Source organism: Kwoniella shivajii, chromosome 8, assembly GCF_035658355.1.
Source record: "Kwoniella shivajii chromosome 8, complete sequence".
Lineage (NCBI taxonomy): Eukaryota > Fungi > Basidiomycota > Tremellomycetes > Tremellales > Cryptococcaceae > Kwoniella > Kwoniella shivajii.
Genome location: NC_085915.1, coordinates 907629 through 935616, shown reverse-complemented (window position 1 = coordinate 935616; position 27988 = coordinate 907629). Strand labels below are relative to the sequence as shown.

Sequence of the window (27988 nt, the reverse complement as noted above, 5' to 3'; positions counted from 1 at the left end):
TCATGGCTCTTCCACCTTCTTCAGCACCCTCCAATATGACCTCCTTCCCTGTCGCCTCTTCTTCAAGGACGAACGGTCACACACACGCATATCCTTTCCCTCAAGAAGAAACGGAGCTTGATGTTATACCAACAAGAGCTGGTAGAAAATTGTGCGTGAGGCATAAGCAAATGGCTAACCAGAACGTCAATGAGAAATTGCAACGAGTGAGTCAGCGAGCGAAGTGCTTTCATATATAGTCATAAGTAGTAAAGCTAACAGGCACCTTGTCAGTCTCTTGATAATCTCAATCAATCAGAAAGAGCAGCAATAACCTCAATGTGGTCAACTTTCTCCAATGCACCGCATGGGAAAAGAAAGCTTATATTGGAAGGTATTCTCACAATGTGCTGCTTGTAAGTTCTCAAACTTCTGTCTCTCTTCTCCATGAATCAGATATGGTTGACACTGATGACTCGTTACACAGCTCTCAACTTTCACATCTTTCCGACTCGCTGAACCAAATCATCCGTATTGATCCCTTCTCCCTTCTTCCCCGAGAAACCTCACTTCGTATTCTTGGTTATCTTGACGCTTTCTCCCTTGGTCGAGCAGCACAAGTCAGCAAATCCTGGAAAGCTCTTGCCGACGACGATCTACTCTGGAGGAGAATGTGTGGACAACATATTGATCGAAAATGCGAGAAATGCGGTTGGGGATTACCGCTGTTAGAGAGAAAACGTTTAAGAGTGGAATTGATCGATCGTAGTCCTGCTACATTGGTAGAACACGATCATGAACATGAACATGATCACGATCACAACCACAACCACAATCATGATCATCCAGGACCGTCTCGAGTCGTCACCCGGAATGATGTCCTATCAGGAAACGCAGAGGGTTTTGGAGCTGTAGGATTGAAATCTTGCGATATGCCAGCAAACAACATCCCCCCTTCTTTCGGGAGTAAACGAAGCGCTCCCTCAACACCGGAAGTATCAATCTCGAAGAAACCTAAAGTGAAAGATAGCGATACGGAGGAGGAGATCTTAGCACACGCGACAACAAATGGTCATCTCACAAGGGAATCTAGGTTGACGAGACCTTGGAAGACTGTTTATTGTGAAAGATTAATGGTAGAAAGGAATTGGAGAAAAGGAAGGTTCAATCACAGACTGTTAAGAGTGAGTCGAGATGTCTTAGTAGATTGTTACATATACTTACAAATCCCTCATCTTTTAGGGTCATACCGATGGTGTAATGTGTCTTCAATATCACACCGCCCTTACCAACCCCTCATACCCTGTCCTTATCACAGGTTCTTATGACCGAACTGTGAAAGTGTGGAACCTTGATACTGGTGAAGAAGTTCGAACGCTAACAGGCCACACTCGAGCTGTTCGAGCTCTTCAATTCGATCAAATGCTCCTTTTTACTGGTGCCATGGACGGTACAGTACGAATGTGGAACTGGAGAGCTGGAGAATGTTTGCGGGTTATGGATGGTCATACCGACGGTGTCATCTGTTTGAATTATAACGGCTATCTACTCGCATCCGGATCTGCCGACACAACAATTCAAGTGTGGAATTTCAGATCAGGCAATAAATTCGTTCTCAGAGGACACGAGGAATGGGTCAACAGCGTTGTATTATGGGACGGTAAATCTTCACCCTCAGATATCGATCCTACCTTGCCCCCAAGCTTCACTCAAGCTGTTTCCAGCCGTTGCTCGAAAGCCAAATCACCAGGCTTGGCCGGCGATAATGAACCATACCCTCCTAACATCGACGTCGGAGCGATGCTTTTCTCTTCTTCCGATGATGGCACAATCAAGCTCTGGGATCTTACCGAGGCGACCTGTATCAGGACTTTCGACGGTCATAAAGCGCAAGTACAAAGCATCAAAATCTTGATGGTCGATATGTCTGAAGAGGAAATCGCTGCTCGAGACAGAAAACAAAGAAGACAAATTACTCCTCCATCCAACTCATCTTTCTCATCAGGAAACCAATATGGCTCACCACCACATTCATCAATTGATGTAACCTCTCTCGATGCGCCGGAAGGCTTTGATCCGGTTGAACATCGCGGTCGAGCCCGAGATGTCGCCATCAAGCCCAGGGTCTACGTCCATTCACCCGACGGAGGAAAGAAGGGACCTGAAAGAGATAGATCGAGAGGAAGGGAGAAGAAAGCCATTCTTGCCAGTGGATCTCTGGATGGTACAGTCAAGGTGTGGGATGTCGACAGTGGAAAAGAACAGTCAACATTATTTGGACATATCGAAGGCGTCTGGTCGGTTGATATCGACGCGTTGAGGTTGGCCTCTGCTTCCCATGGTAAATGATCATACGGTCTCGTTAGTCAGGCGTGAACAGGATCCTCAGCTGACTTTGAGTGGAATGGACAGATCGAACAATCAAGGTATGGGATAGAGAATCGGGTCAATGCGTTCAAACTCTGGTTGGACATAGAGGAGCAGTAACTTCCCTTCAATTGAGTGACGATATGATCGTGTCTGGATCAGGTGAGTTCGGACATCCGTTTGATATACATCGAACGTCCAACTGATATGGCACACATTCAGATGATGGTGATGTCATGATATGGAACTTTGCGCCAAATTCCAGTGGTTCCAATTCCAACAATAACGGTACCACCACCAACGGCAATTCAACTCCACAACAAGGAAACATCACTCCTATACTAGAGTAAAACGTGTTCCCGAAAAGCGGGGAGTGTATGAAAAATAAAAAAGTATAATTGTATATTTAAATGAATAAATAAGAAAGAGGTTGTGTTAGTCGAGTAATCGTATATTTTTGGATCTTGAATTTTGAAACTTGTGATTTCTGAGGTTTTTTGTATTTGGAAGTATATACCATCATTAAGAGATAAAAGTTCTGTATATGTTCTGTTTCATTTTGATATACGTAGATTATTGGCGTAAACCAAGAAAGGGAACTCGAGTATAATAGGGCAGGAAGTCTTGAGTTCCGTGAGGAGAGATGAAGAAGCGCAGCAGTAGTATAGCGGAATGACAGTATGAAATCTCAAAAAAAATCATATGCATAGATCCATCATGTCCATTCCACGTAGATCTTACAGTGTTTTCTGAAGATTTCCAGTCTCAAGATGATGATCTACGCCTTTGACACGGATCCTTTAATCCAAGTACCCCCACATACACAATTATGTTTATAATTTGATTTCCATTTATTCCAAGGTGATAATTCACCCAACATAGGAACGTTAAATAGATTTCCCAATTCTTCAGTCGCGTTTCCACATCTTCCACAAACGATATTTGTTCCATTTCTGGATGTTGATGATGTGGTGAGTGGAGAATAGGTAATTGCGTCATATGATAATTGGGGAGATAAATCTGATTGCGTAGAGGATAAGAATAAGGATGATGAAAAAGGTAATGATTCTATTATATCTATTAAATTGGATCGAAGTGGTTCAAGTGATAATTTGATTAAAGACTCATTGATTGAATCTTCTGATATGTCTCTTGGCGAAACTGATTTTATTTTGATGTCCAGTCAGCTTGAACGTTGATAAGTGGTACAGTGGTAGAATGATAGAAAAGATCTTACTAGATTCCAAACTTTTTCCCCAATCTAAAACATCTATTCCTTCTCTATAAGCTACATCTCTAACCCTATCTTTTGCCAAAACGGTAGCCATTGCATCTCTTCTGATTGGAGCAGGTACATTTTTTGTTTCAGGTTGTAAAATCGGTCTTTCGAGGGAATGGAGAAATGATACAAGTTGATTCAATTGTGATAAAATTCGAAGGACGATTTTACGTAGATACGGATGAGCGAGAAGGATAATGGAGGAAGGTTGATTGAAATCTATTTGATCAACTGATAACCATTCCATTTGACCTCCCAGTAAAACAGTGTCCCGCATTGCTTTTGAAACGAGATCTATTGACCATTCCATTACATTCATCAGAGGCCAAATGGAATCTGAATTCGAACCAGAAACATTAGTTGCTCAATTCTGACGACACAAGATACCGTATGAGAGATCGAGAACGCACCTAGATCAAATGATATCGTCTTGTCTTCCGTGAAGATAGCACACCTGTCAATTAGATGACCTGCTTCCTTCAGTCTGAGTATATCAGTAGTCAGTTCGAGCCGAGCATCATCAGTCGCACTACCATATCACAATAGTATATCAGCCAAATCCTGAACTCCTCGATATGAGAGCTTACCTAAACAGGCCTATCTGCGTTTTCAGAAGAAGGTTTAATTCATCGATATGCGTCTCCTTCAAGGCGAGTGTATAGGTGGTTTTTGCGATCTCGGAGATCAAGGCTATTTGAACGTCAGCCTAGTAGTGATAGGGCATGTAGTTCGTCTGACCTTGATATCTTCCTACTCCGGTAGAGCCGACTACAGCGCGAATGACATCTGACCAATCTACACCTTGCCTTTCAGCTAAAACGATGGACATGGCGGCTTGGCTGGCCACTGCAGAAGCATCATTCATTCCACCAAGGGACGGTAGACCTGGAGAGTCGATATCGTCAGCCCGGTGATCAGTGTGCTGGAGGAAGCAGCTTACCTTCGATCCTATTGACCACAAGCAAAGTAGGTGCCCCTTCCTTTCCTATCAACGCAGCTAAACCCAATTGACCTCGACTCGCCCCTTGGCTGATTTCAAGATCTGCTCCTGTCCCTCCTTTCAATTCCCCCAGATCAACTGTGTCGCCTAACAGTGTCCATTGGTCCGTCACCAGATTGAGATGAGCCAAAGATAAGCCGACAGGTTGAGAAATTAGAGCCAGAGCTAGCGAATGAGGAGGCACCGCAGGGATAGGTTGAAGAGCGACGATTGATGTATTTGGGGGCGACGTGAGATGATGTATAGGTTCTGGAACAGTAGACTGATGGTGCAACTCAATTTTGTCAATACGCGGGGGGAACAGAGCCAAGCCAAAATGAGGCCAAGTCAAGACGAACTTACCCAGTCAAAAGAAGGCGTTATATCTCCGCTTCCAGAAGTGATATCATTGAACCCTTGAGCCAATTCAATCTCTCGTCTTTCGAATGAGTGTACCACTATACGCGATCTACTGGTTGAAAACGAGTAAGAGGAGTGAAAAGCTATTCATGAAATCAGTTAATGATTCTCGGCGCAAGCTTGAAGCAAGGTGGATGGGAAACCGTACCACTATCATTGTATACCAAAACTGCTCCAACCCTTTCCACCGAAGAAGATGTGTGGATATCTCCATCCACTTGGATGACTTCATTTGTCTCCTGCTTGACCTTCTCCTTATCGATTAAAGCAGTGAAGAAAATTCCTTGCAATTCCTCTTTGATGATTCCCGCTGCACTATCTGCAAACGGTATCTTATCCACTCTGGGTACTGTAGGCATAGGAATGGTTTGCATGTCTTCACGTTGAGAACCGTAAGTCAGTCTTGCAAAGTATCGCGAATGATCGAAGGAGGTCTGCTTACAGTATCTCCCATGTTTATCATTTCCAATCTCCACCCTGGTCACACCTAGTTCATCTAGACCTTCCCAACCTATCCATATTCCCTCATTTCCAGGTATCAGACCTGACCAACCTCTTTTGACTTTAAAGCCATCTTCTGAAGGTCCATCAGATCCTGCAATAGCATGAAACCTACTTCTCAGAGGAGCTCTAAGGAAAGTCATGTTCCAACTTGTGACTTGTCCATTTTGTACTGGTACAGCATAGAAATACCATATTCCCGATTCTAGTAAAACAACAAAAGTAGGTCCGTGAGAGATATCATGATTCGGAGGAGGTCTAGGTCCACAAGGAGGCGTGCGAGATGTAGTTAGTTGTATGCGAGGGGGATATAGATGGGCGACAGAGATTGGTGGAGAAGGTAGAGAAAAGGTTGCCAAGGGAATAACGTTTGAAGAGGTTGATAATGGAGATGAGATTGATGATGGATATATGGCTAAAGTACTTCCATTATCAGATGGATTAGAATGGAAGATGATGGTCCATTCGCCAGATGGGGAGTGAGATATGTGTCGACCTGGTGTTAAGACAGGAGGAGTCGATACGACTGTAGGATGAGAAGATGAAAATAACGAAGAGGCAAGCAATCCTTGAATACGAGATGATGCAGGCGACGGATATATAAGCTGTGATGTAGTTGGGTGTATGCTTGCCCTCAATCTATAATTGAGGTCAGTATCAATTCCTGGTCATTATTACAGTACATCAAACAATACATTCCAATGTAAGAGAGTAGAACTCACGATGAACCGAGCGTAGGCGACTCTAGAGCCAGACGACGCATTCGCCTCAATCCAGCTTTGGAGGTTTCCGCAGTGGGTTCAGTCATCTCTGACACGATCGAGTCGTCCATCTTCGATACTACAAGTACTGGTCCAGAAGTATGATATGCAAGTCAACTATGGTTATGAATAGATATCGATATTCGAATTCATCGATAATACTTTTCGGTTAGACGACCGAAGAAGCTTAAGGTTGATTGAACGGAATCAAATTTCGAAGCGATGTACACAGTACGTCAACGATATTACGTGAGTTTGTCTTCCAAGGGTTCAAATTAAGAACTTATGAAGGCTATCAGACTTCAAGCGTTCAGATCATTCACTTCATTCTCGGCGTTGGTTCTCACCTATAGCCTGAGGCATCCTGGGTCAACCGGATCGACCATGAGATTGCACTCAACCTCGGGATATGGTAAGACGAGGCGCAAAGCGCGCATGTGCACTGATCGGAATGTGAGCTGCGAATAAAGGGCGTAGAGCTTTACAAGAAATTCAAAGCGTCGCTTACTCTAGGCAATCTGTGATGTATACAGGAATATTCGTGACTGGTGTCTCTATCTCTGATCTGTGATTTAGCCACGGAAGTGCATCTATGAAGATATCATGCATATTGGGTGTAGAAAGATCAGGACATTTGTAAGGATGTATAAATCCCACAACTCTCTATTGAAGGCGTCGTCGAGGAGTTCTGACTGGGTTTCTGGTTTTTTCGGTGAGTGAGTTGACCAGAAACTGTCAGTGGAGATGGTGAAGCTCCCAGCCTCATCCAAAGAAACGGTCTTCTGCTTTAATCAAGTCCATCAACTTAGGGGCTAACCTCCGGGCTGTCTCGATTTCGTATCAAAAACTGCAATTCTGACAACGTCTCGAGTGGGTAAAAGAGCTTGATTTGAAAAACATTAAGACCCGGAAATCTTTTCCCCTGAATCGATGGCGCGCTGAGTAGAGTTGCGAGATCTTCCAGGACTTCTGGAGGGCCACTGTCTAAGCGCACGCAGCAACGATTGATTCTTATATGTCGAAGATCGTGGAGTTCTTGCCAAGGTACTCTCTACAACATATCAATCAGGTGAGAGTTGGTGATATCAAGACTTTGATCCCGCTTGATGATTGATGAAGAGATAGGGGAAATGGGGAAGGAAAAGGATAGGAAGAAAACGTAGATAGAAGAAGAAATATGGAGGAAGTCACGCACGAGGAGAAGCGATGTAGTATCTATTCTTAGGGTTAGCTGTGTGTGCATGTGATCATAATCTAGCACATCAATACTGCACACGCTATAGCAAACATAAGCCCTCAATGCACGATGACCAGTTAATGCTAAAAGAAATGATTTCCAGCTTATCCTGCAAGCTCGATTAAAACTCTCATATGAGGTGGAAACTTTTGTCTCCAAACGACTTAAGTCAACGCCCATCATAAGACAGCTGAATTGCATACCTGAAACATCCCAGCCTCACTCGTACAGTCCCATCATCACCTCACATCTGCCACTGATACGTATCTAGAACTCGTGTTGTAAGCCATACCATGTGTTATCAAGGTCGACTAGTTGTAGAACCAGTTTGGGATTGGACGGCTCTAAGTGTTCTCTGAATGCCTTCCAAGAACCGACCGCCCACTGCATTACTTTGCGATTAGCCTGATTATCAGATACGGCATCTAAGAAGGCAACTCACAGCTGATCCCCTCTTCATCGCCATATATGTCAACCAATGCCTGATTGTGAACCGAAGTAGAGTGATGACTCTGTGAGTCTGGGCAAGATGTGCAGCTGGGGACCTGCTCATGTATCGATTCAAACTCGCATGCTTCCCTGCCTGCAAGACATTCGTACTCGAATCTCACCGATCTTCCCTCTTGGACACTCGGACAAGTTGCGCAATGGCAAATACCGTTCACTGTAATCTTGTTTCCGCTGAAACCGAAGGCGAAAATCAGCGTCCCATTCCTTAAGTAACACTCTATCCACCTTAGAGAGAAGGGTGAGATCCTGGGAGACATACCGTACCGAATATGATGTTGACATCGTAATGTTGCTGTGATCTAAAGGCATAATTTGAGGTCTAAAATTGTTGCTGGACTCTCAGAATCGGTGAAACGTTTTTATGCTCTACTTATAGGCCGTAACTTACTTGCACAAACCAGACTCGGAAGTCGAGCAACACTGCAGGCTCAGGCAGCGGATTAGAAATCTGAGTTGAACACGGGACTTTCGCCTTACAAAGGTGTTCACTCATGATTTCTCCCGCAAGACGTCATATTTATCAATCGTTTCAAGATCCTCGGTATAATAAACCCTTTCTGTGCAGCCGTGATGTGCTGCAGTACAAATGACAGAGCCCGTTGAAGAAAGGAACTGCTCTCTTGCGAACCAATTGAAGCTGCGATTGGGCATCCTTTTAACATAAATGCCACGAAACCTCCGTTCTGACAGCGGAGGACCGCTAGCATTTTATTTCGAGACAAAGATACAGTCTCAGCACGTTAAGAGTAAGTTACTTGCTGGCGTAGAATAAACGGTCCTCGAGCTCAAACAAGCACTCGCAACTCTGGATTCAATGCACTAATGGTTTAGTGCAAAGGACAATGATTTTGTCCTCAAGGATGACAGAGATTTTTACTGCGATCCTGAGGTCAAGAAGAGTAGCGGACTCATGCAGAGTCATTTGAAGACCCGACAAAGGGAAACATTACATTAAACGCAGCAAAACTTATGGACTTCAACGATCGTGTGACCAGCTCATTCACTTTCGGGCAAGAAGCATCATGTTTCCTGCCACAGTAGTGTATTTCGGATTCATCGTTCCTATTTGATTCGTTGGGTCATACAATTTCATTACAAGCTATCTTACACATCTATATTATCGCCGGGAATGTCTATCTTACTAAGACGTCTTTTCATTCTACTAATTTTCGAGCGCCTCTGTTGACATGGAATGACCAACCTTTCACCATCGAGATATACAGCTGCTCTACCAATGCTAGTAGAAACCCTCCCTTAAAAGACCCAGGTCATCTGACTTTTTAAAGGATGTGCTTCACATGTAAATCATTCCTGCAGGAATCTATTCTCCGTTGGGATCTAAACCTTCAGCATCGGGTTCATCTACTATAGCTTCTTCCGGTGGTCTTTCACTGGTCTCAAATCCCAATACACTCTCTCTGAATTCTTGCGCACTTGCAGGTACTTCATGTCCACCTTCAACATGTTCATCGTGCATCTTCTGATCATCATCGAAATGGCGAGAAGTGCTGTGACCATTATCTCTTAACCTGTTCGATTCGGCCAATTGATCAGCTTCCATTGCTGCACCGGCTTCTAATTCCTCAATTGTCAAACTTGATTTTCTACTTCTTTCACCGTTTGGAGAGGTGATCTTTTCTTCTACTTCATCTTCTTCAAGTAACTCTGAAGAAGATAAAGGTATTTTACTTTCTTCTGCTATTATTAACATTTCTCTTAACGATTTGTTTTCCTCTTCCAATCTCAAGATCTCCATCTCACGTTCTAGAGACCAATCTGATTGACCCTCTGTTCCATTATATCCACCCGAAGAGCCAGGTATAAATCCGGGAAAATGTATCGGTTTGATAGGCGCTCTGGGAAGGGCTTTACCTGAAGTATTTGATTTGGGCGATGATGACTGATCCGACAATGTCGTAGCATTGTTCACTAAGTCTATCAGACCTGGTAGATTTGCTATATCAATCTCGGAATCCTCCCCTCCCATAGAACGTAGAGCTGTTCTCAACAACGTCGATATCCGTGTGAGAAGTAATGATAATGAAGTCGAATCGTGTAGTTGAGCTGAAGAATGAGCGGTTTGTAAAGTCTGAAGCAATGATGTGTAATACGAATGAAGTGAAAGATCATGTTGCTGTGATGCATGCTGTTGATATATGGGCATCAGTCTCCCTATACATCAATGGCAGTTTCGATCTCTTCAGCATAGAGGGGAATGAATCTACTCACGGATACACCTCTGAATTTACCCATTACGGTTTCCAACGTCTGTTCATATTCTTTTAATAGAGCGTTCAACTGCTTATTCTCATGTTGAAGTTGTTGATTTTCCATCACCAGATGAGTGGAGAAAGCCTCAAGCTCAGATTGAAATTCCTCTATTTGAGTAAATCGTTATCAGCTTGATCCGAAAACAGGTTCGATGCTGAGTCATCCAAGAGGATTGACCATGGTTTCACATGACCTACCATTCGATATATCCAAGTTGAAACGTCTCAATGGAAATCCTGTTCCCACATGTGCAGCTTGTCCTTTTACATTCTCTGACCTCGACTTCAGCTGAGTGACCAAAGCTCGGTTATTCGACAGCTGATCTAAATGACGATATCATATCAGTATCATTCCAACAAAGGGACCGACTCTATTCTGTTGAGCTATGATGGGACTTACCTGATAGCTCCCCTACCAATCCCCACAGACGGGACAGCTCATCTTCGATGTCCATCATTGATCTTGCCATTTCGTTTCGAGGCAACCTGTTGAATGAGATGCTTCCTGAAGGGAGAACAAGTGGGACGCTACAGATGAATGTCGTTCACAACAATATCAGTTCTTATTCTGTATGGTGGTGACGCGCACGGTGAGTGATAGATCCGGTTGACTGGACTGAACGGAATCAAAATATCTGCTACCATAGCTACAAATTCAACCCGGTACAGTGAATGACCGATAGGTTCAGCATATAAAAAGTCGAGATTATTTCTAGTTCCTCTCCTTCTCTTCATCAATCTTCCTCTTTATCCCTCTTTTCATGTCTGAATATATTTAGTCAGAGCCCAGAAGTATAGTTCTGGGCTTGTAAACTCGCAAAAAGTATCACAAACCAAATATTATAACCGCAGACACCTGTCTAACAGCCAAGTCCGGATCTGACCACCTACCTGTCCTGATGATACCTCTACCATGAACACCGTCCAAGGTCTTCAGACCGCTCTTCGACTTTCGACCTCAGACAAAATCAAAGACCGTACTCAAGGTATAGACCTTGTTAGGGAAATATTCAGTAATCGAGAAAACCTCAATGCGTTTGGAGATACGGCTAGGAAAGAAGGTGGTGCAGCATGGATAGCGTTTTATCAATGCTTATTCCAAGTGGTAGTGATGGAGAAGAAAGCTGTTGTCAAGCCCGGGGCGACCACTACTGGTAAGCCTGCTAAGATCTGACTCAGAAGGTACTCATTCAAATCTATGCCGAAGCTGAGCTGACGAGATCTCCCATCAGCCGATAAACGATTAGCAGATGCTATATCTCTCATTCGATGGATGACTGAACGTACGGTTCATATGATTTCGAAGAAACCCTTCATCGCCCTCTTCAATCATATGACTAGCCTGTTGGTATTCTCATCTTCAATATTTCCTCCTGCAGCATTAGACTACACTAAAGCTTTGAAAACTCTTCTGAGCTACTCTCCCCATCTCGAGAGTCTAGATCAACCGAGCTGGAAAATCCTGATGGGAGTATGTTGGGCATCAATATTAGGGGATGAAATCGCAATAGAAGATGCATGGGATGATGAACAAAATCTAGTAGAAAACGGCGAGAACAGGATGGATATCGACGGTCCTTCAACGCAAGCTGCTTCAACCTCAAGGAAGGCTGGTCGATCAACGATATCTCAAGTCAATACGGAACTTTTAACCCTCATCCCCATACTCCTATCTTCCTCAGCAGCTCCGATCATCCCGACTCTACCAGCCAAGAGCACAGCTCAAGGGCCTCCAGAGAAAGTTGGATACTCAATTCTTCTCAAAATTCACCGCTTCTTCAATCTCTACCCTACAGAAACTTCCGCTCACTTGTCGGTACTTCATTCACTCAACATACTCTTAGCGGAGCTGGAACTGAATAGTCGGGATGAGGTCGTATCAGCCGGCCTTAAGCTTCTTCCACAGCTAGTAGCTTTATGGGGCACCAGAAACAAAGCCCTACGAGAACAAGTGATAATCTCACTCAGAACACTATTCCCCTTCGTTACCCATAGATCGCTGGTAGAACGTAAATATGCTATGGCGGTACGAGATACGCTTGAAATCCTGATGAACGGACTCTCAAAGGAGACTTTGAACAAACGGGGAATTGAACCGTTAGATCTAATTGTTTTAAGGATGAGATCGAGAGAAGGGAAGGAAGGACCGTTCGAGCTGAAAGGTCTCGGAGCAGGATTTGAATTTACCCACGAGAATGCTATGACCTGGGCAGTATTAGAGCTATACCGAGACACCTGCTTATATGTGAGCGTATCCCTGCTGCTAGGTGATAGTGTCAAAGCTAATGTTTCCGATAGCTGTACGAATCTCAATCACCATCTCACCCTGCAACCCCAAGTCGAGATGGTGCATCATCGAAACGCCGACGTATTGAGAATACTTTCACATCTCTGATATCGAGTACGCTTTCTGGGACATCTAAAAGTCGTCTTCTGTCTCTACAAGTCCTTATTTTCTTTTCTGACAAGTATCTGGACAAAATCCACGACGAAGCACACATAGATATAAGGCATACCATGCTTGAAGTCCTGGATGACGATGATGAGGTCCTCCAATCCTGGGCCTTTGTGGGTCTTACAGTTCTCGCCAAGAGCTATCAAGAACATGATAAGAAGATAGATACCGAAAGTAGTGTGTTGCTGGACTCTCCTTCGTCCAGAGATGCACGGAAGAAATCTGAGGAGGGAGACTGGAAGAAAGTTTGGTTTCATGCCGTCCGCAAATATTCCAATGCCAACACATGTAGAGCAGCATGCCATGCTGCCTGCTCTCTTTTCCAACTGGACAAAATCGATTCTTCTCAAGCCATCAAAGATTTCCGGTCAATCCTTCAAAACATTGACATACAAGGTCCCGTCTTTCCCTACGATTCCGTTTGCGCCTTTTTGACCCTTATCCTGGGTATAGCAAGGTCTGATGTGCGAATGTACTCACTCGAGCTGGAGGATAAAGCGCTGAACTGGCTGGAAAAGTGTACTTTAATGGATGGTCCTAGAGGAAACGCAAGGATGGAACAATTTACCCCATCAGATGTTGCTCGACTTTTGGCATCAATATCCAGGTATCGCTGCTATCCCTTATGCGATATCACAACCATCGAGGTCTTACCGGATGCCGCTGTCGTCGATCGTGTTTTGGAAGAAGCGAACACGAAACGAATACGTGACTTCCTGCTCCACGGAATCCTTACAACCCCATCGATGACGAATGTCGATGGTTCGCCTTCCTCCACAACTGATACTCACACTGCTGCTATCGTGTCCGACTCTCTAATGTTTCTAGAAGGTCGAGCTCGACGAATCTCCCTTTTGCTCTCGTCCTCGCTACAGTCTCAAACGGCTGATTGGGAGCTGAGCAAAGGCACCTCTGCTCCTCCCGAGAGGGTCAGACGATGTATCGATCTTATAGTCCTTGCCATTTCATTCCAAGCTACGATACAGCTCAACGGAAGTGTACCTGACTCAGACTGTATTCACTCAGCTATAAAGCTCATCAGCGCCGTTCAGCCTTCGCTTCTTTCTAGCGGCCATTCCATTCCCGCTCAACACTTGATCTGGAGAGGTTTTGAACCATTGGTATATTCTCCGACAAATGAAGATGTAGCGTGGTCAATATTGATTCAGCCAGATGTCCAGTCCGGGATACGACAAGATTTGCTTCCAGCGGCGAAGTATGACTTGACACTTACGCAGGGGTCAGGACGTGAGGATCAAGGTGCAACAGGTCATTATCAATCCGGATCTTACTCAACACCATCGCTCAATCTACCTAGCCAGATTCCTGCCAGTGGATCTATCCTTCCTATCAATCCTATCACGCCCAGTAGTCTGAGCTCTCAGACCAGACCAGCACCCCAACAACTAGTGAATCAGATCTGGCTACTTTCTGCGGTAAGTGCATGGAGTACAAACAGATTGCTGAGAGTTTATACTGACAAGTCTGGTCATCCAGGTGTCTGCTGCCTTCAAAGATATCTTCGGTCTCTGCTTACAATTGGTTAACAACCTGAATACCCTGGCGGTCGCTCACGGGACTTTGACGCCTGGTCCAGGTCATGTTGACGACGATGATTTCGGGGAGATCAGAAATGCCGAGTCGGATGCAATGCCCGTTTCGAAGGAAGCCCTTGAGTGTCAACGCACCTCAGCTTCCCTTCTCAGTACCGCCATTGGCTTACGGTTGAAAGGCTATATGTTCTCGTCCAATCTCCAGCGACCTTACAAAGATCCTCAACTCGTCAACGCTCTTCTCGTGGCGGAAGGATCAAGGTTCATTGAGATTGGCAAATCAATCTGCATGGCAGTACAAAATCACTGGTTACGACTTGGTCCGGATGCGGTGGAATTGGTATTAGACACCCTGGAAGAGATGCTTCGATCTTATGCCTACTCTCGAGATACTGGTCTTCTTAGCTTGCTTTTGGAGGTAGCTCGCTGCTCGATGTCTGTATGGCTAGGATCAGGCGAAACTAAATCCGCCTTGGGAGAAAGAGCGATGCACGATGTATGCTTCATCGCCAGTCGAATCGATAAATGTACCATAACATCCTGGAAGGTGAAGATCGAGATGCTCCGCTTCTTAGACGAGTTTTTGCCTTACGAATCAGCAAATGATCTCTGGCAAGAAGGTATAGCGGATCATGTAGAAACCGATGAAGAAGCAGAGGACTCCAATGCTCTCGCTTATCTTTCTGGGTCCTTATTCGACATGGACTGTAGAGTAAGGATGCGAGCTGTTACTTCGGCTTCAACAGTTTTCTATCGACCTATTCTGCCTCTCGAAAAACATAAAGGCTTTTATTTTTCTACCCTCTTTCAACGCCACACTGATCATCAACATTTCGATTCCATGATCACCGATATATTGTGGAAACTCAATTGCTGTATCGCTACCCCTCAACAACGTTCAGCGGCTGTTTTTCATCTGTACGAAATCCCTGCTATCACCACCAAATATAATAGTCATCTTCAATTGGGTCTCGAGGCTGTTTCTCGTCAACTGGGTCTGACATCAATCTCCGAGTTATACCTGCCTTACGCTATCACGATCATTCGGAGTCAGCTGTTGGAAGGGCAATTGACCATGCGGGTGCCTCATCGATTATATGGCTTTTCTACTCGCAAAGCACATTCTGTTGCTTGCATCAACGCAGTCGGTCCTTTCATGTTGGCAAACCAGTTCAACGACTTCTTTTCGTCGGCATGTGATGCTGCTGGTATACCACTTGAAGACGCTGTTGATCGAGCTTTCTCATCCACTGCTGCCTTGATCTTCGCTCAGACCTTCTTTCCCAAAGCCGTGCAGCCCATCAGAAGTTCACTGGATAGTTTAGGAAATTTGCCCGGGTACGCAAGCAAGAAAGGATTGAACAAGAAATTGAACCAAGAGATCGATGGGATTGCCGCGCATCTATGGGAATTACTGGATTTGGATCTTTCGACTGATATGATCGCCGACACTCTGAACGATCTTACTCAAAACAACGGTACCGGATCACTTTTCATCGATTTGATGTCCAACGACATCAGCACTGAAGGAGTCAGAGCTATTGATCCTCTTGCAAGTGTACATAACATTGTTGCTGCTTATCAGTCCATCAAAGAGCAGTACCCATCTTTGTCAACTACGAGGATGGTGTTCAACACGATCCTTTGCTTGACTGGAAGAATAAACGATGTCTTCCTCGTTAGCGAGCAACGTCGTTACCTTCGTTCGTTGGCTTTGATGATTGCTCTGCACCAAGAAGATTTCCGTCACCCTACTATTCTTCATACATACCTTCGGGAAATGCTGGCTTTACTTCCTCAACCTGATATATGTGGCTTAGTCATTTCTTTTGTGGGATGGGGTTTCAGACGACTTGAATCTGTCAAAACTCCAGTCACAAATTTGACGAATCTTTTCATCCAACTCGGAGCATCGCGCGTAGCTTTGGATGATTCCAATGAAAGTGGAAGGGAAGTAGGATTGCAATTGGAAGAGTGGATCTCAAAATGTGCAAAAGCTTGGGCGACTTCAGATATCAGTCGTGTACCCTTCGAAGCTGCTTTAGCTCTTTGGCCAGAAAGTCTTCGGCAGAAAGTGACCAATTCATATTCGCCTTTGATCACCGACCTGATTAATCTCAGTGAGGGTGGAACGATAATAAGTGCTGGAGAGTTATGCAAACAGTATCTCGAAATCGTCAAAAGTGGTACAAGAGTTGAGGCATTGGCAATTTTTGTTGAGTCACTATTCTGGCATCTTAAGGGTAAATTGCTAAACAATTACGATATCGAAGGAAGCAAAGCTTTTCTTGAAATACTTTACCTGGCGAGTGGTCATATTCATGCGCCGCCTTTGGACTCAATGGCTATCTTCTCTCCTCATGGCACCAATCATTCAGGTGTATCTTCGTCTAAACAGCTTCAAGATCCTGAAGGAACTCTGCGGGCTTCAATCATACAAGAAATAGTGAAGCTTACCGATGATGACAATCACGCAACTCGATCGATCGCTTATAGGGTGATGCAGGGGATGTTGCCTCTCATCAAAGATATGCTGAACTCAGCGATCCTACCACCTCATCTGGTCGCTCAATTGTCTGTACTCACTCCGGCTCAGATTTCCTCTTCTAATGGTAAAGAAGTGGCACTCGATGGAACTATCAATACCACCAATTGGATCAAATATTCCAGGTCCGCGTCTCACTGGTCGAAAGAACTAGTCAAAGTCCTCTGTGAAGTCGTTTCTTCTGATGACCCGTTTTACCGATCCTTAGAACCCCTTTTAACCTCTTCGAATATCTCAACTAGATTCCTACTACCCTATCTGATTCAAGCTGCCTTAACTTGCGGATCATCCGAGCATGCTGAAGTCACGGTACAAAGGTCAAAAGTGCTCTCTGAACATTTCACCATGGCACTGCAGTGGCCTTCGGCAAGCTTGGAAACCACCCATTCAATCTTGGACACCGTACTGAGACTTAGACACTATCAGCCGAGCTACAGTAATAGCGAATTGGGTTATAACGATTGGTTGGAAATAGACTCTGTCATCCTTAGTGAGAGTGCTATCAAATGTGGTTCATATGCAACGGCTTTATTGTTTTTGGAATTAGCCAGAGATCAAGAAAAGGGTAGACAAGTCGATTTAGGTGACACAAGGATTCAGAAGGTAAGCCCCAGGTCCAGATATGACCCGCACATATAGTCTGATTGACAATTATTCGCCTCTCCATGCTCACCTTGTATCTCCCCGCACACGACGACAATTATGCTCCCATGTCCTTATCGTTCAATTGGATGGCCTTCTATACCGCCCAACCGCTGCACAGATCATGTACGAAATATACAGCAACGTGGAAGACCCCGATGGTTTTTATGGTATCGAAAATCACGATGTCCGGGACGCACTTCTTCGTCGGCTAGAACACGAAGGTCAGTCGCAGCGGGCGTTCAGTTGGAACGGAGCTTTGAATGAAGCTAGTCCGATTGGTCGATCAAATCAGACATTTCTATCTGGATTACATAACTTACATTCGTTTGGCTTCAATCGATTGGCTAGCTCAATGTCATTCCAGAGTCATCACGGCAGTGGAGTGGAAGAAGATCCATTCTTCTTTGAATTAGCGTGGAGAACAGGTGATTGGGAATTACCGATGACTGAACAGGCATCAAAGACACCCCAGGGTAACCTGTATTCTGCCCTGAGAGCCGTACATAGAGAACGTGATTCGCATGCTGCATTGAGCGTGGTGAACAGCTCTATCAAAGTGGAGATTGATAGGCTGAGTGAGTTGGGGATGGAAAGAATGGCTCAAATCAAGAAGACTACCACAAATTTACTATGTTTGAGAGAAGCTGCTCATTGGTTGGATAATGGGCTACAGACAAGTATCGATATGGCGTCAAATAATATAGAAGCTGCGAAAGCTGTTCAGAGATTTTCTGAGATGAACAAATCGTTCGAGTGAGTATATGCTTATGTTCCTAGGAAGTCCGTAAGCTGAATCAAAAGTAGGTTCTCGGATGCTGAACGTCTCACCGCGACCCGAGTTTCGCTTCTTCATTCTGGTCTGCAGAGGGAAGATAAGAATACCATCGGAGATCTTCTGAGCCCAAGAGCCGAACTGTTGCTTTCTCTTGAGAAAGCATGCTACCTATGTCTTGGTGAGATGGCGCGAGACGATGGGAATCTTCAAGCTTCGATAAATGCCGTCACAGCGGTCCAGCAACTGGAGTTTGGTAGGGCACCTTCAGATGCGGCTCAAGACGCATTTAGTCATGTATTATGGGCTCAGAATGAGCATGGCTTAGCTATTCAGCATGCTCGAGGTCTTCTACAAGATGCTCAGAATCGAAAGTCTGCTAACCAAGGGAGACTGGCGATTTTGCAAGGTAGAATTGTGAGTAACCGACGACGTTCTCTGAACTGCAGGCTGAGGCTAATCCGCATTCTCATATGACCTAGGGTCACTGGACAGCTCTAGCTAAGCTCAAATCCGCATTTGAAATCAAAGTTATATTTGATCAGTCATGCGGGCTTGCACAAAAGTATAAAATACCTGCAGAAGATCAAGCAAGAATCTTTTATGAATACGCCTGTTTCGCCGATAATCATTACAACAATCTCGCCAAATCTTCTGAATTGGAAAGGCTCAAATCGTACCATGACCGAAGAACGCAGAATTTGCAAAACATGTCATCCACTCTCAAGTCGAGTTCAAGAAGAGAGAGTACAAACTCCAAATCTTCAAAGGCCGCCCAAGAAGCAGAAGAAGATGTCAAAACCATCAAGGAACTGGAATCCGGACGATTGACATACATCAAAACGGCTCTGAAGATGTATGCTCAGGCGTTGGCGCTATCCAATGCCTATGACGACTCTATTACTCAATTGGTCTCCTTATGGCTTCAACACGATGACAACGAAGAAGTCAACAGTAGTTTCTCCTCCTATCTGAATCGGATCCCATCGCACAAATTTGTGTTTCTAGGTCCTCAACTTGCTGCGAGGCTTTATAGACCTACAACACCGACAAGTTTCAATTCCAATTTGAATGGTTTGATGTTGAAGATGAGCAAAGAGCATCCTTTCCACATTTTATATCAAGTGATCACGCTTGCACATGGGATTTCACCACCGACATCAGCCAGAAGAAAGTCCACTGATGCCGAGAACCAAGGACGTGGACCTGCGGCTTTGGAGATTTTATATCACCTAAATGCTTTGCCTAACGATAACGTATCTCACAAGGCAGCGAAACAAATGAAGGTCTTCGTTGTGGCTTCAGTGAATTGGTCAAGATTCGAGGAGAACTTACATTCAAGTGAAGATGGTTCGATACCTAAAAAACCTAAAGCAGGATCGACACACATGTTACCAGCGAACTCTCCTCTAAGTAACTTACGGTTAGATATTCCAATAGCCACTTGTCCACCTCCCATCGACCTTTCTTGTCGGTATGACAATATACCGACTCTCCTTAGATATAGGTCAAACTATATGATCGCCGGAGGTGTACACAGACCTAGGATTATGAGATGCATCGATTCCACCAACAAACAACATCAGCAACTTGTGGGTTTCAGGTTCCAAATTTCTCTTCTCTTGATCCCTTTATCGTGGCGTATATGGGACCCTCAGCGATTCCCCTTTCCCTAGCCAATGGAATATGTACTGAAGCTGTTTTCATAATAGTTCAAAGCAGATGACGAAGTCCGACAAGACGCGGTGATGGAACAAGTGTTCACGATGACGAACGATCTGCTCATACGAGATAGACAAGCCAAAGCTCGTAGCCTGAAATTCCGGACGTATAACGTTGTACCCTTACCGGAAAGAACGGGTATAATAGAATTTGTGGAAGGTACCAAGGGTATCGGAGAATGGCTGAAGCCTGCTCATTTGAAGTAAGTCGCATCTCCAATGCATCGGCAGGAACGAAAGACTGGCTTTCTCCGATTTCACTTCAATGTGTGATGAGTCTGCTGTCTAACATGAACTTATCGATTGTGCGTAGATATCGAAGTGGAATCGATATTCTCCCATCCGAATTTCAATCGAAGATTTCTCAGGTTCAAGAACGTGATTACAAGTCACCAGATCTAGTCAAGAGATATAACGATTGCATGAAACGTTTCCAGCCTGTAATGAGACATTTCTTCGTTGAAAAGCATAAAGACCCTATGGCGTGGTTTACTATGAGACTGAACTATTCAAGATCAGTCGCCGTCACTAGTATAGTAGGATGGATGGTCGGTCTAGGTGACAGACACTGCTCGAATATCTTGATCGATCAGAGTTCGGGAGAATTGGTTCACATCGATTTTGGTATCGTCTTCGAAGAGGTAAGCGGATTTACTATTCACCGCTCCGTAGTAACAGAGCCAGGCGCCTTCAGCGACCACACTGAGCAAGTCAGCTGATCAACCCATCTCGACAGGGGCGTAAACTTCGAATACCTGAAATGGTTCCATTTAGATTAACAAATGATTTAGTAGATGGATTCGGTATCACAGGAGTGGAAGGAACTTTCCGAAGATGTTCCGAACATACTTTGAGAGTACTTAGAGATTCTTCATCTCTGATTCTCACCGTACTAGAAGTATTCAAGCATGATCCTTTATACGCATGGGCAGGTGATCCAGATAAACTTCAAAGAGCTCAAGGTGGAGGAAGAGTAGATATGATATCTAATGATGCGAACGTACAGGAGAAGGCGGATAGAGTATTAGGAAGAATCAAGGGAAAACTAGGAACAGAATTATCAGTGGAATATACGGTCAACATGTTGATTCAAGAAGCTAGAAATGTAGAGTTCTTAGCCAAAATTTATCATGGTATGTGTCATTATATAATCCCATTTTCTGCCTGAAAAAGTATTAATCGAAAAGAATGATGAAAGCTGATTTCACATGTGACCAGGTTGGGCTTCGTGGTTCTAAATGAGGTGATTTCCTGGCGGAAAGTGTTATGAAGGAATATTACAAATGAGATGGGAGAATATGCAAATGAGAACACAAGTTGTAGTTTTTCCTGGTGATTTACGTAGACGTATATCCGGCATGCCATGCAATACCCCTGACATGAAATCACTGATCCAGAACCAGTCAAGGACGTGCAAAAATATATGCACAGAAGCGCTTCAGGAGATCAGACCGCCGGGGTGATTAGATTAGTTCAATTGCGCAATCTCTAACAAGATGGGACTATATCGTTTGTTTTACTGAAATAATACCATCGGAATACACGAACTTAATTAGTCCTGCTTTTTCAAGCAGTCTGGTCTGTGATCAGTCTGAAATACATGACGATCAGCAGTAGTGCATAACGCTATCCACAGAATGACGATATGTGCGAATATCGCTGTATCAATTTCTTCTGTTCGGAAAGTTTATTACTTAAATAATCTCCAAAGACTGGCAAGTACAACTGAGTCCTCCAATGTTTGTTGTGACTGTTTAGGCCATTTCAACATCACCATCTTCATCTTCTTCTTCGTGTATAGCAGGGACCACACCGTTCTTCTCCAGTTCTTCTAGTAATTCAGCTACGTGTGCACCTATTCCTTCATCTTCGTATTCTTGATCCGCATATAATTTTGCACACTCAATAAGAGATTTCATACTTTCACTCAGACATTCTTCCGGGCTCATTGGTTCGTCGGGTTCTTCTTCACCTGCAACAGGCGTTGGGACGGTGAGTGAAGTGATTATAGATGGATTTTCTTTTATTGCTTCTGCTCGAAGGTATAATGCCCATCCTTCCAAATATGCTCCTTCCACATTCAATGAGTCTTCTTCCCTGATTGTAGATATGATATCCAATGCTTCGAGATGAGCTGAATGTTCAAGTAATAATCTAGAAAGTGCAAGTCTAGCAGGAAGAGCGGGTAAAGTTGGGTCGACTATGATCTCAGATGAGCTCGCGTCGATAAACGTTTGGAGCTATCTTGATATGAGGTTGCGGATGACTTACAAGGTTCCCTTCCTTCCAAATCGTTATATAGACTCATTACGACCTCCTTTGCATCTTCGATACGAGATTGCGACATTCTTATACTGGCAAGAGATAATTTGACTTCTGGATCCTTTGGTGAGATTGTCAAAGCCCTCTGTATGAGAGCATCGCAATTCTTCTCAGCGGCTTCTTCGAAACTGAAAAACGATAAGACTTCTAGATCAGTGATGATGATACCATTTATGGGAAGATGGACTCACCATAAATCAGACATCCAAATTTCGATCATAGCTACTAGGGCAGTAACCGCCATTTGTCTTTCTTCGTCCACTTCCTCCTCATCCTCCTCAGCTTGAGGAGCTATTTGTCTCCCTTTTCCCTTTCTGTCTTTTTCTGCAATACGTTGCTCAAGCATGGCAGTGGCTGTGGAATAATACCCCAGTGCTTCTTGAGGTTCTGAAGCTGATTGGGCGAGGTAGAGGTATGGTGATGGATGAGAAGGAGGTTCAGTCACGTGTGGTGGAAGAAGATGTAGAAGGTGCTAAAGCACGATACATATCAGCTCTCCAGCATACCATGCCTGCTTCCCTGAGGATATTGGACCCACTTCTCTACCTCTTTCTTCATCTCCAGCTTCGAGTTCAGCTATTCCGACTAATTCCCTAGCTTCGAGATTTGCTGGTTCGAGTTCTAAAGCTCTATCAAGGAACTTGATTGCCAGCTCGAAATTTGATTGAGCAAGTAACGTATGTGCTTTATCTATGATTTAGATCCCATCATCATGTCAGCGCTGAGTACTCAGTATAATGGTGATTGTAGCTCCTGTCATGGTATTCAGCTCACCTATCAAACTTGCCGCATCGATAGGTCCAGCCGTACCGTTTGCTTGAGCCCCGGTGGGCTTCGCCTCTTTTTGCGGTTTGGCTTGTCGCCTCGCAGCACTTTTGGTTCGTGTCATCTTGCTTCGACCCTGGGTATGAAAAGTAATGGTCGAATACAAATTATTTAAGTGGAAAACTGAGTACAGAATGAGGAAATAAAACCTAGAGAAAAGTTGAGATTATTTCTGAAAATGCTTTCAAGACAGGCACGAATCCCACATTTTTATATACTAGTACTACTCATTTTCAGAATGAATCACGTGACTGATATGATTCCCCTTTGTTGACAAATCTGAAACACTGAAACTGCCTCAACTCTCTTTAGATTGCACTATATCGCAGCACTGCGTGTATCCACTCTCATCTTCTTTGACCAAGTGAAATCTGTGAAGTCACATTCTTGAGTATCTGCGAAGTCCACCAAAAATGTTGATCTTGGAAAGTCAAATCGTGACCCCCCCAACCGCGACAGTTTTTGCATGACCCGAAACTTATTCACCTTCCTTAGTGTCTTGAGTCAATCTACTTCTAAACCCCCTTCAGGCCAATCATCGATCCGCTTGCCCCTGATCCTTTCGCGTATCTTCCGAAAGGATATCAGATACCTTGTCTGGTGTACAAGATAGCGATGAGCCAGTACAAGTAGCATATCGGTTCGGGGCTGCAGCAAGTCTTGCTCAATAGCTAGTCTTTCTGACAACCGATCGATCCGGGAACTTCAGTAGAATCAGCTTATATACCTCAAAGTCAATCTTCAGCGCCAGACTACAGCGGAAGACACCTACTGAACTCAAAAATCGAAGAACTTTCGACCAGCATAAGACGAAATTTCTGAAAACAAAATCTGCATTACTCATTTACTATATTGTACTGATCCTCAACATATTTTCACCGTATCATTGGCTTTTTCATTGGAAAGAGAACGGGCTTCTCCCAATCAACTTACAGCCAGTAATAGATGCCAAACCTGACTACGCAGACAGGCTATCCTGAACTACCAATATCTGACTAATGAGAGTGCAGAGTAGTATATCGATCGAATAGACAGGAAAGCACCGTCGGCGGGAGAAAGGAGATAAGCGGTGCAGGGGGTTACGAACGATGAATCTGCTAATTTCTGCTCAACATGCATATATTAGTGAGTCAAGCTTCCCTTGCAGCGATAACCAGTATGTAAGCTAATCCTGTCTCTTGTTCAAAGTAATTTCCTTAGTTTCCATTCCACTCATCTTCTTTCCGCTCTTACCTCACATCTTCCCATCTAACCTATCAGGAATAGCTCCTAATGTCAAACTTAGTACACCTTCAATATCATTAGCTATGTGGACAATGCTTCGATGCGGAATATCTCTACTCGATCGATACGTACTGAAGAAAGGTGGTGATTTATTCTGTAGTATAGATGCGATGGTAGTAGCTACTTTGACAACTGGGATGGTCGCCCATTTACCCGCTATTGCCCTGGTGAGTGTGTCCCACTGATACACGAACGATCAGATGTGGAATCAGCAACAGACTGACCAAGCTAATGTGATTGTGTACAGTTCCGGTACAAATCACTTCCTACACCTTCTAATCCCTTTCCCACAAATCCGACAAAAGGTAGAACGATCATATGCTTGATGACCATTTATGCCTATTCACTCCTTCCTTGCGTTCCGACACTCTCAAATGCTATATCTCGACATTTTGATTCTCCAGATGGTATTGTAAAATGGTGGGGCTTTTATTGCATTGATAAAGGTGATTGGTTCAGCACCGGTGAGTTACTATGCTTTACCATTTTTTCTGTCTTCCCTACATTTCCAAGCATGGTATGCGAACAATCTTTGTCAACGGCCTCTCACATTCATATACTATTCTTTTTCATCGTGATGACCGATGAAAAGCTAACATGTGATCACAAATACAGTTCGACCCATTACCCTTCTCATACCCCTCGGGATGACTCTACCTATCACGATCCTAATCTTATCGTTACTTTACTCAACCTCAGGCCATCCATCACCGCATATCCATCCAACAATCAACAATTGGCTTCAGGGTATTATACTCCTTTTGATATCAAGTGGGATTGGAGGCTTCGTGATCTGTGAAAGATTGGTGGGATGGAATGACAGATGGTGGTTACGATCTTTTGAGGGTGAGTGACGAGATTGCTTTCTTTCTCTTCCCTTCCAATTTCCGATGATTTGTGGCGTGGAAGAATAAGACGAGTAGTTGACTTACAGGATTGATGTAGCGCTCGCTGGTCCAATGTTGGCATTATGTTTTCTTACCGATAAGAACATATATATCACATATTCACATTGGATTTTACTTCGTCGACCACCAAAATCCGAGCCACTTGAAAATACGAGTCCATTATTACCGACCTCGGACGAAAAATCTTTGAATAGGTCATCATCTTTCTTTGTACCCAGAATTACTGGGACAAGATCGAGATTAGTTCCTAAAAGGAGTGTAAGGTTCCCACCTACACCACAACAAGCTGAATATATTCCAAATCGACAAACTCTTGATTCAACACGAAGTGAATCAGTCTTTGGAAGAGGTAGTCTATTACCTCCTCCAGCCAAACTGAGGACGAAATTGAGTAAACCAAATACCGAGTTAAGACTGAACCTTGAAGAACTATATCCTTCACCATGCATCGACGTGTCAAGATCCGAGTCTACTTCGGGATGTCAAAATGAGATGGAAATACCCGATGTCATTATTCAACAGCCGACGCCAATTCATATGAGTCAGGATGGATATAAATACTCTATCAGTGCAAGCAAGTCGTCACCTTTTCGTCATCATGATTTCGATACTATACATTCAGTGAATACAAACGTGGCCTTTCCATCTCATTCTCCTCCTCGATGTCGACGTGAATCTGTAAACAGAAATACCGATATCAATAGTCCGGTCACATACACAACATACACGCAAGCCTCAGAACCATTTGATGATAGGTATAACGAACTGATATCTACCGCTGAGTCCGGATTTGATACAGATATTTTCCCTCAAAACCGACCAGGCAGAAGAGCATCAAGAAAAAGTACAAGTACAAGTACGAGTTCAGGTCCTGGTATAGGTGAAATGATCTCTACAATAGGTCAATATCCCATTACTAGATCATTCACACCAGCGACTACCTCTACATCAGCTTCAAGTAAGAGTAGACCGTTAACTGAGACCTCTTCAATCTACTCACAGCCCTCCTTGATCGAGTCATCCCATGCTCATCAACATATAAATCGGACTCCACATGTCCTGAGACCAGCTTTGGCTTATAGGAGAAATACAAGCGATTACAGGTATACACCAAGTAATTTGATGTTCACTGCTCCTGAGGAGAACGCAGAAGAAGAATTGATATCTTTCCATCTGGAATCGAGCTCGAAGAATGACTATGAATATGGACATGAGCTTGAAGGATCATCGAATCTCGTTTAATGAAGAATGTATTGATTTTGACGGTGAAGAAAGTGGATGCCCACTTCGCTTGGATAAGATCACAGTAGACGAGGATATTGCGAGATGTTCCGAACCATGTTATCGGATAGCAATCTTGCATGCGCATATATGCGGCTCTCGGAAGACCATTCGTATTCTGGCCGGTGACCGAACATTACTTTTGATAAAAACATCTTTAGATGACTCGTCATATTCATCAGAATCACTGTATATAGAAGGTGTAATAGTCTTTGTATGAAACGTCATGTAACGATATCACGACGACACATAGCAAAAAGGATCGGATCGCAATATGATAAGAGGAAGAACAGTCTTCATTTCCCTATCTTCTATAGCTGCCCTCGGTAGTGCTTTATTCTATTCGAATCATCTTAGATTGATCAGTTTATATCCTACGTTACCTGTCCCTCCTCAACTATTGATATCAAGAAGGACTGATAGTCCACATACCACTGAAAGATGGATGAGATGTGATGGTGGTGATGCATGGTCAATCAAAATACCAAAATCAATCCTCATCTCCTCCTATAAAGAAAGAGAAGAAGAACAAGAAATGGATATACAGAAATTAGGAGCGAGATGGAATAAGGCATTTTGGTCAAATTGGGCATTGAGATTAGAAGGTGGTCTATTCGGATTAATCAGACCATTAATAACCCCAAAATGGGAAAATCCGAATGAGATGAATGTGTTCAAAGAGAATTTCGGGAAAGGTAATACGTTATTAAATGGTTTAGTGAGTGAAACCCCATTTCGAATAGATGTCAATTACTTTGAACCCGTTCTCCCTCGTAAGATGTACGCTGACATTGAATATGATATCCCGTAGTTCACGGTTGAAGCCATAGACCCTACACCCGACCAAAACTCCCATAATGGAGGAAACGATCATAGCGAGATGATCTTTCGGTGGGGTGATTTAACACCTGACGTGAAGTCCAACTTGTTATTCAGAGGTGGATATCACACGCTTTCAGCAAGGACCACATCATCTTTTCGACCCCAAGAGGTACAAGGCAGGGATATCGCAAAGTCGCGGGATCAAGGCAAGAACGAAGATGTTTATCTCATATTTACTTGCCAAGGTGTATATAGATCATTACCCCCTCCCAAGCAATCATCTCACTCTCGGGTGGTCAATAATGGAGACTGTCCAGGCTCAGGTACTGTATTAGAAGGAATGAACTTTGTAGACAAGCTGTTCTCGGCTTTTCACAGGGAATACGCTAGGATACTGATCGACTTGGCTATCCGCAATATGGGTTTACAAGGGAAGGGTGTGAGAGTTGACAAATGGCCCTCAGAATCAAGTAATTGACCAAAAAGAACAAACATCAAATTGAATGAGAATCATATATAAGCTGTACTTTTCGAGGGTTTTACGGCCAACGA

The 27988-nt window shown here is 43.9% G+C and overlaps 7 protein-coding genes across 7 annotated transcripts; 4 read left to right on the top strand and 3 right to left on the bottom strand.

Annotated features, from left to right (window-relative positions):
* Positions 1–2: 2 nt before the first annotated feature.
* IL334_006097 (uncharacterized protein) lies at positions 3–2696 on the top strand (the record flags this gene model as incomplete). Its single annotated transcript, XM_062937801.1, has 6 exons — positions 3–206; positions 274–395; positions 467–1163; positions 1222–2320; positions 2392–2508; positions 2569–2696. 6 exons carry the CDS (start codon positions 3–5, stop codon positions 2694–2696), a joined length of 2367 nt encoding a protein of 788 aa, XP_062793852.1.
* A 428-nt stretch (positions 2697–3124) lies between these two features.
* Positions 3125–6357, bottom strand: IL334_006096 (uncharacterized protein; the record flags this gene model as incomplete). Its single annotated transcript, XM_062937800.1, has 10 exons — positions 3125–3507; positions 3584–3961; positions 4036–4154; positions 4213–4315; positions 4364–4510; positions 4566–4887; positions 4968–5107; positions 5173–5400; positions 5467–6164; positions 6248–6357. The coding sequence occupies 10 exons, from the start codon at positions 6355–6357 to the stop codon at positions 3125–3127; spliced, it is 2628 nt and encodes an 875-aa protein (XP_062793851.1).
* Positions 6358–9354: 2997 nt separating this feature from the next.
* Positions 9355–10773, bottom strand: IL334_006095 (uncharacterized protein; the record flags this gene model as incomplete). Its single annotated transcript, XM_062937799.1, has 4 exons — positions 9355–10179; positions 10263–10411; positions 10502–10627; positions 10704–10773. The coding sequence occupies 4 exons, from the start codon at positions 10771–10773 to the stop codon at positions 9355–9357; spliced, it is 1170 nt and encodes a 389-aa protein (XP_062793850.1).
* Positions 10774–11216: 443 nt separating this feature from the next.
* On the top strand, positions 11217–21232 carry IL334_006094 (uncharacterized protein; the record flags this gene model as incomplete). The annotated part of the gene is made up of 11 exons (XM_062937798.1): positions 11217–11457; positions 11536–12548; positions 12602–14194; positions 14256–17459; positions 17620–18254; positions 18306–18690; positions 18756–19865; positions 19986–20197; positions 20308–20635; positions 20731–21127; positions 21213–21232. 11 exons carry the CDS (start codon positions 11217–11219, stop codon positions 21230–21232), a joined length of 9138 nt encoding a protein of 3045 aa, XP_062793849.1.
* Positions 21233–21748: 516 nt separating this feature from the next.
* On the bottom strand, positions 21749–23205 carry IL334_006093 (uncharacterized protein; the record flags this gene model as incomplete). The annotated part of the gene is made up of 5 exons (XM_062937797.1): positions 21749–22194; positions 22266–22444; positions 22508–22788; positions 22855–23006; positions 23091–23205. 5 exons carry the CDS (start codon positions 23203–23205, stop codon positions 21749–21751), a joined length of 1173 nt encoding a protein of 390 aa, XP_062793848.1.
* Positions 23206–24229: 1024 nt separating this feature from the next.
* On the top strand, positions 24230–26575 carry IL334_006092 (uncharacterized protein; the record flags this gene model as incomplete). The annotated part of the gene is made up of 5 exons (XM_062937796.1): positions 24230–24266; positions 24330–24592; positions 24673–24889; positions 25041–25271; positions 25371–26575. 5 exons carry the CDS (start codon positions 24230–24232, stop codon positions 26573–26575), a joined length of 1953 nt encoding a protein of 650 aa, XP_062793847.1.
* Positions 26576–26888: 313 nt separating this feature from the next.
* On the top strand, positions 26889–27914 carry IL334_006091 (uncharacterized protein; the record flags this gene model as incomplete). The annotated part of the gene is made up of 2 exons (XM_062937795.1): positions 26889–27332; positions 27426–27914. The coding sequence occupies 2 exons, from the start codon at positions 26889–26891 to the stop codon at positions 27912–27914; spliced, it is 933 nt and encodes a 310-aa protein (XP_062793846.1).
* Positions 27915–27988: the final 74 nt, after the last annotated feature.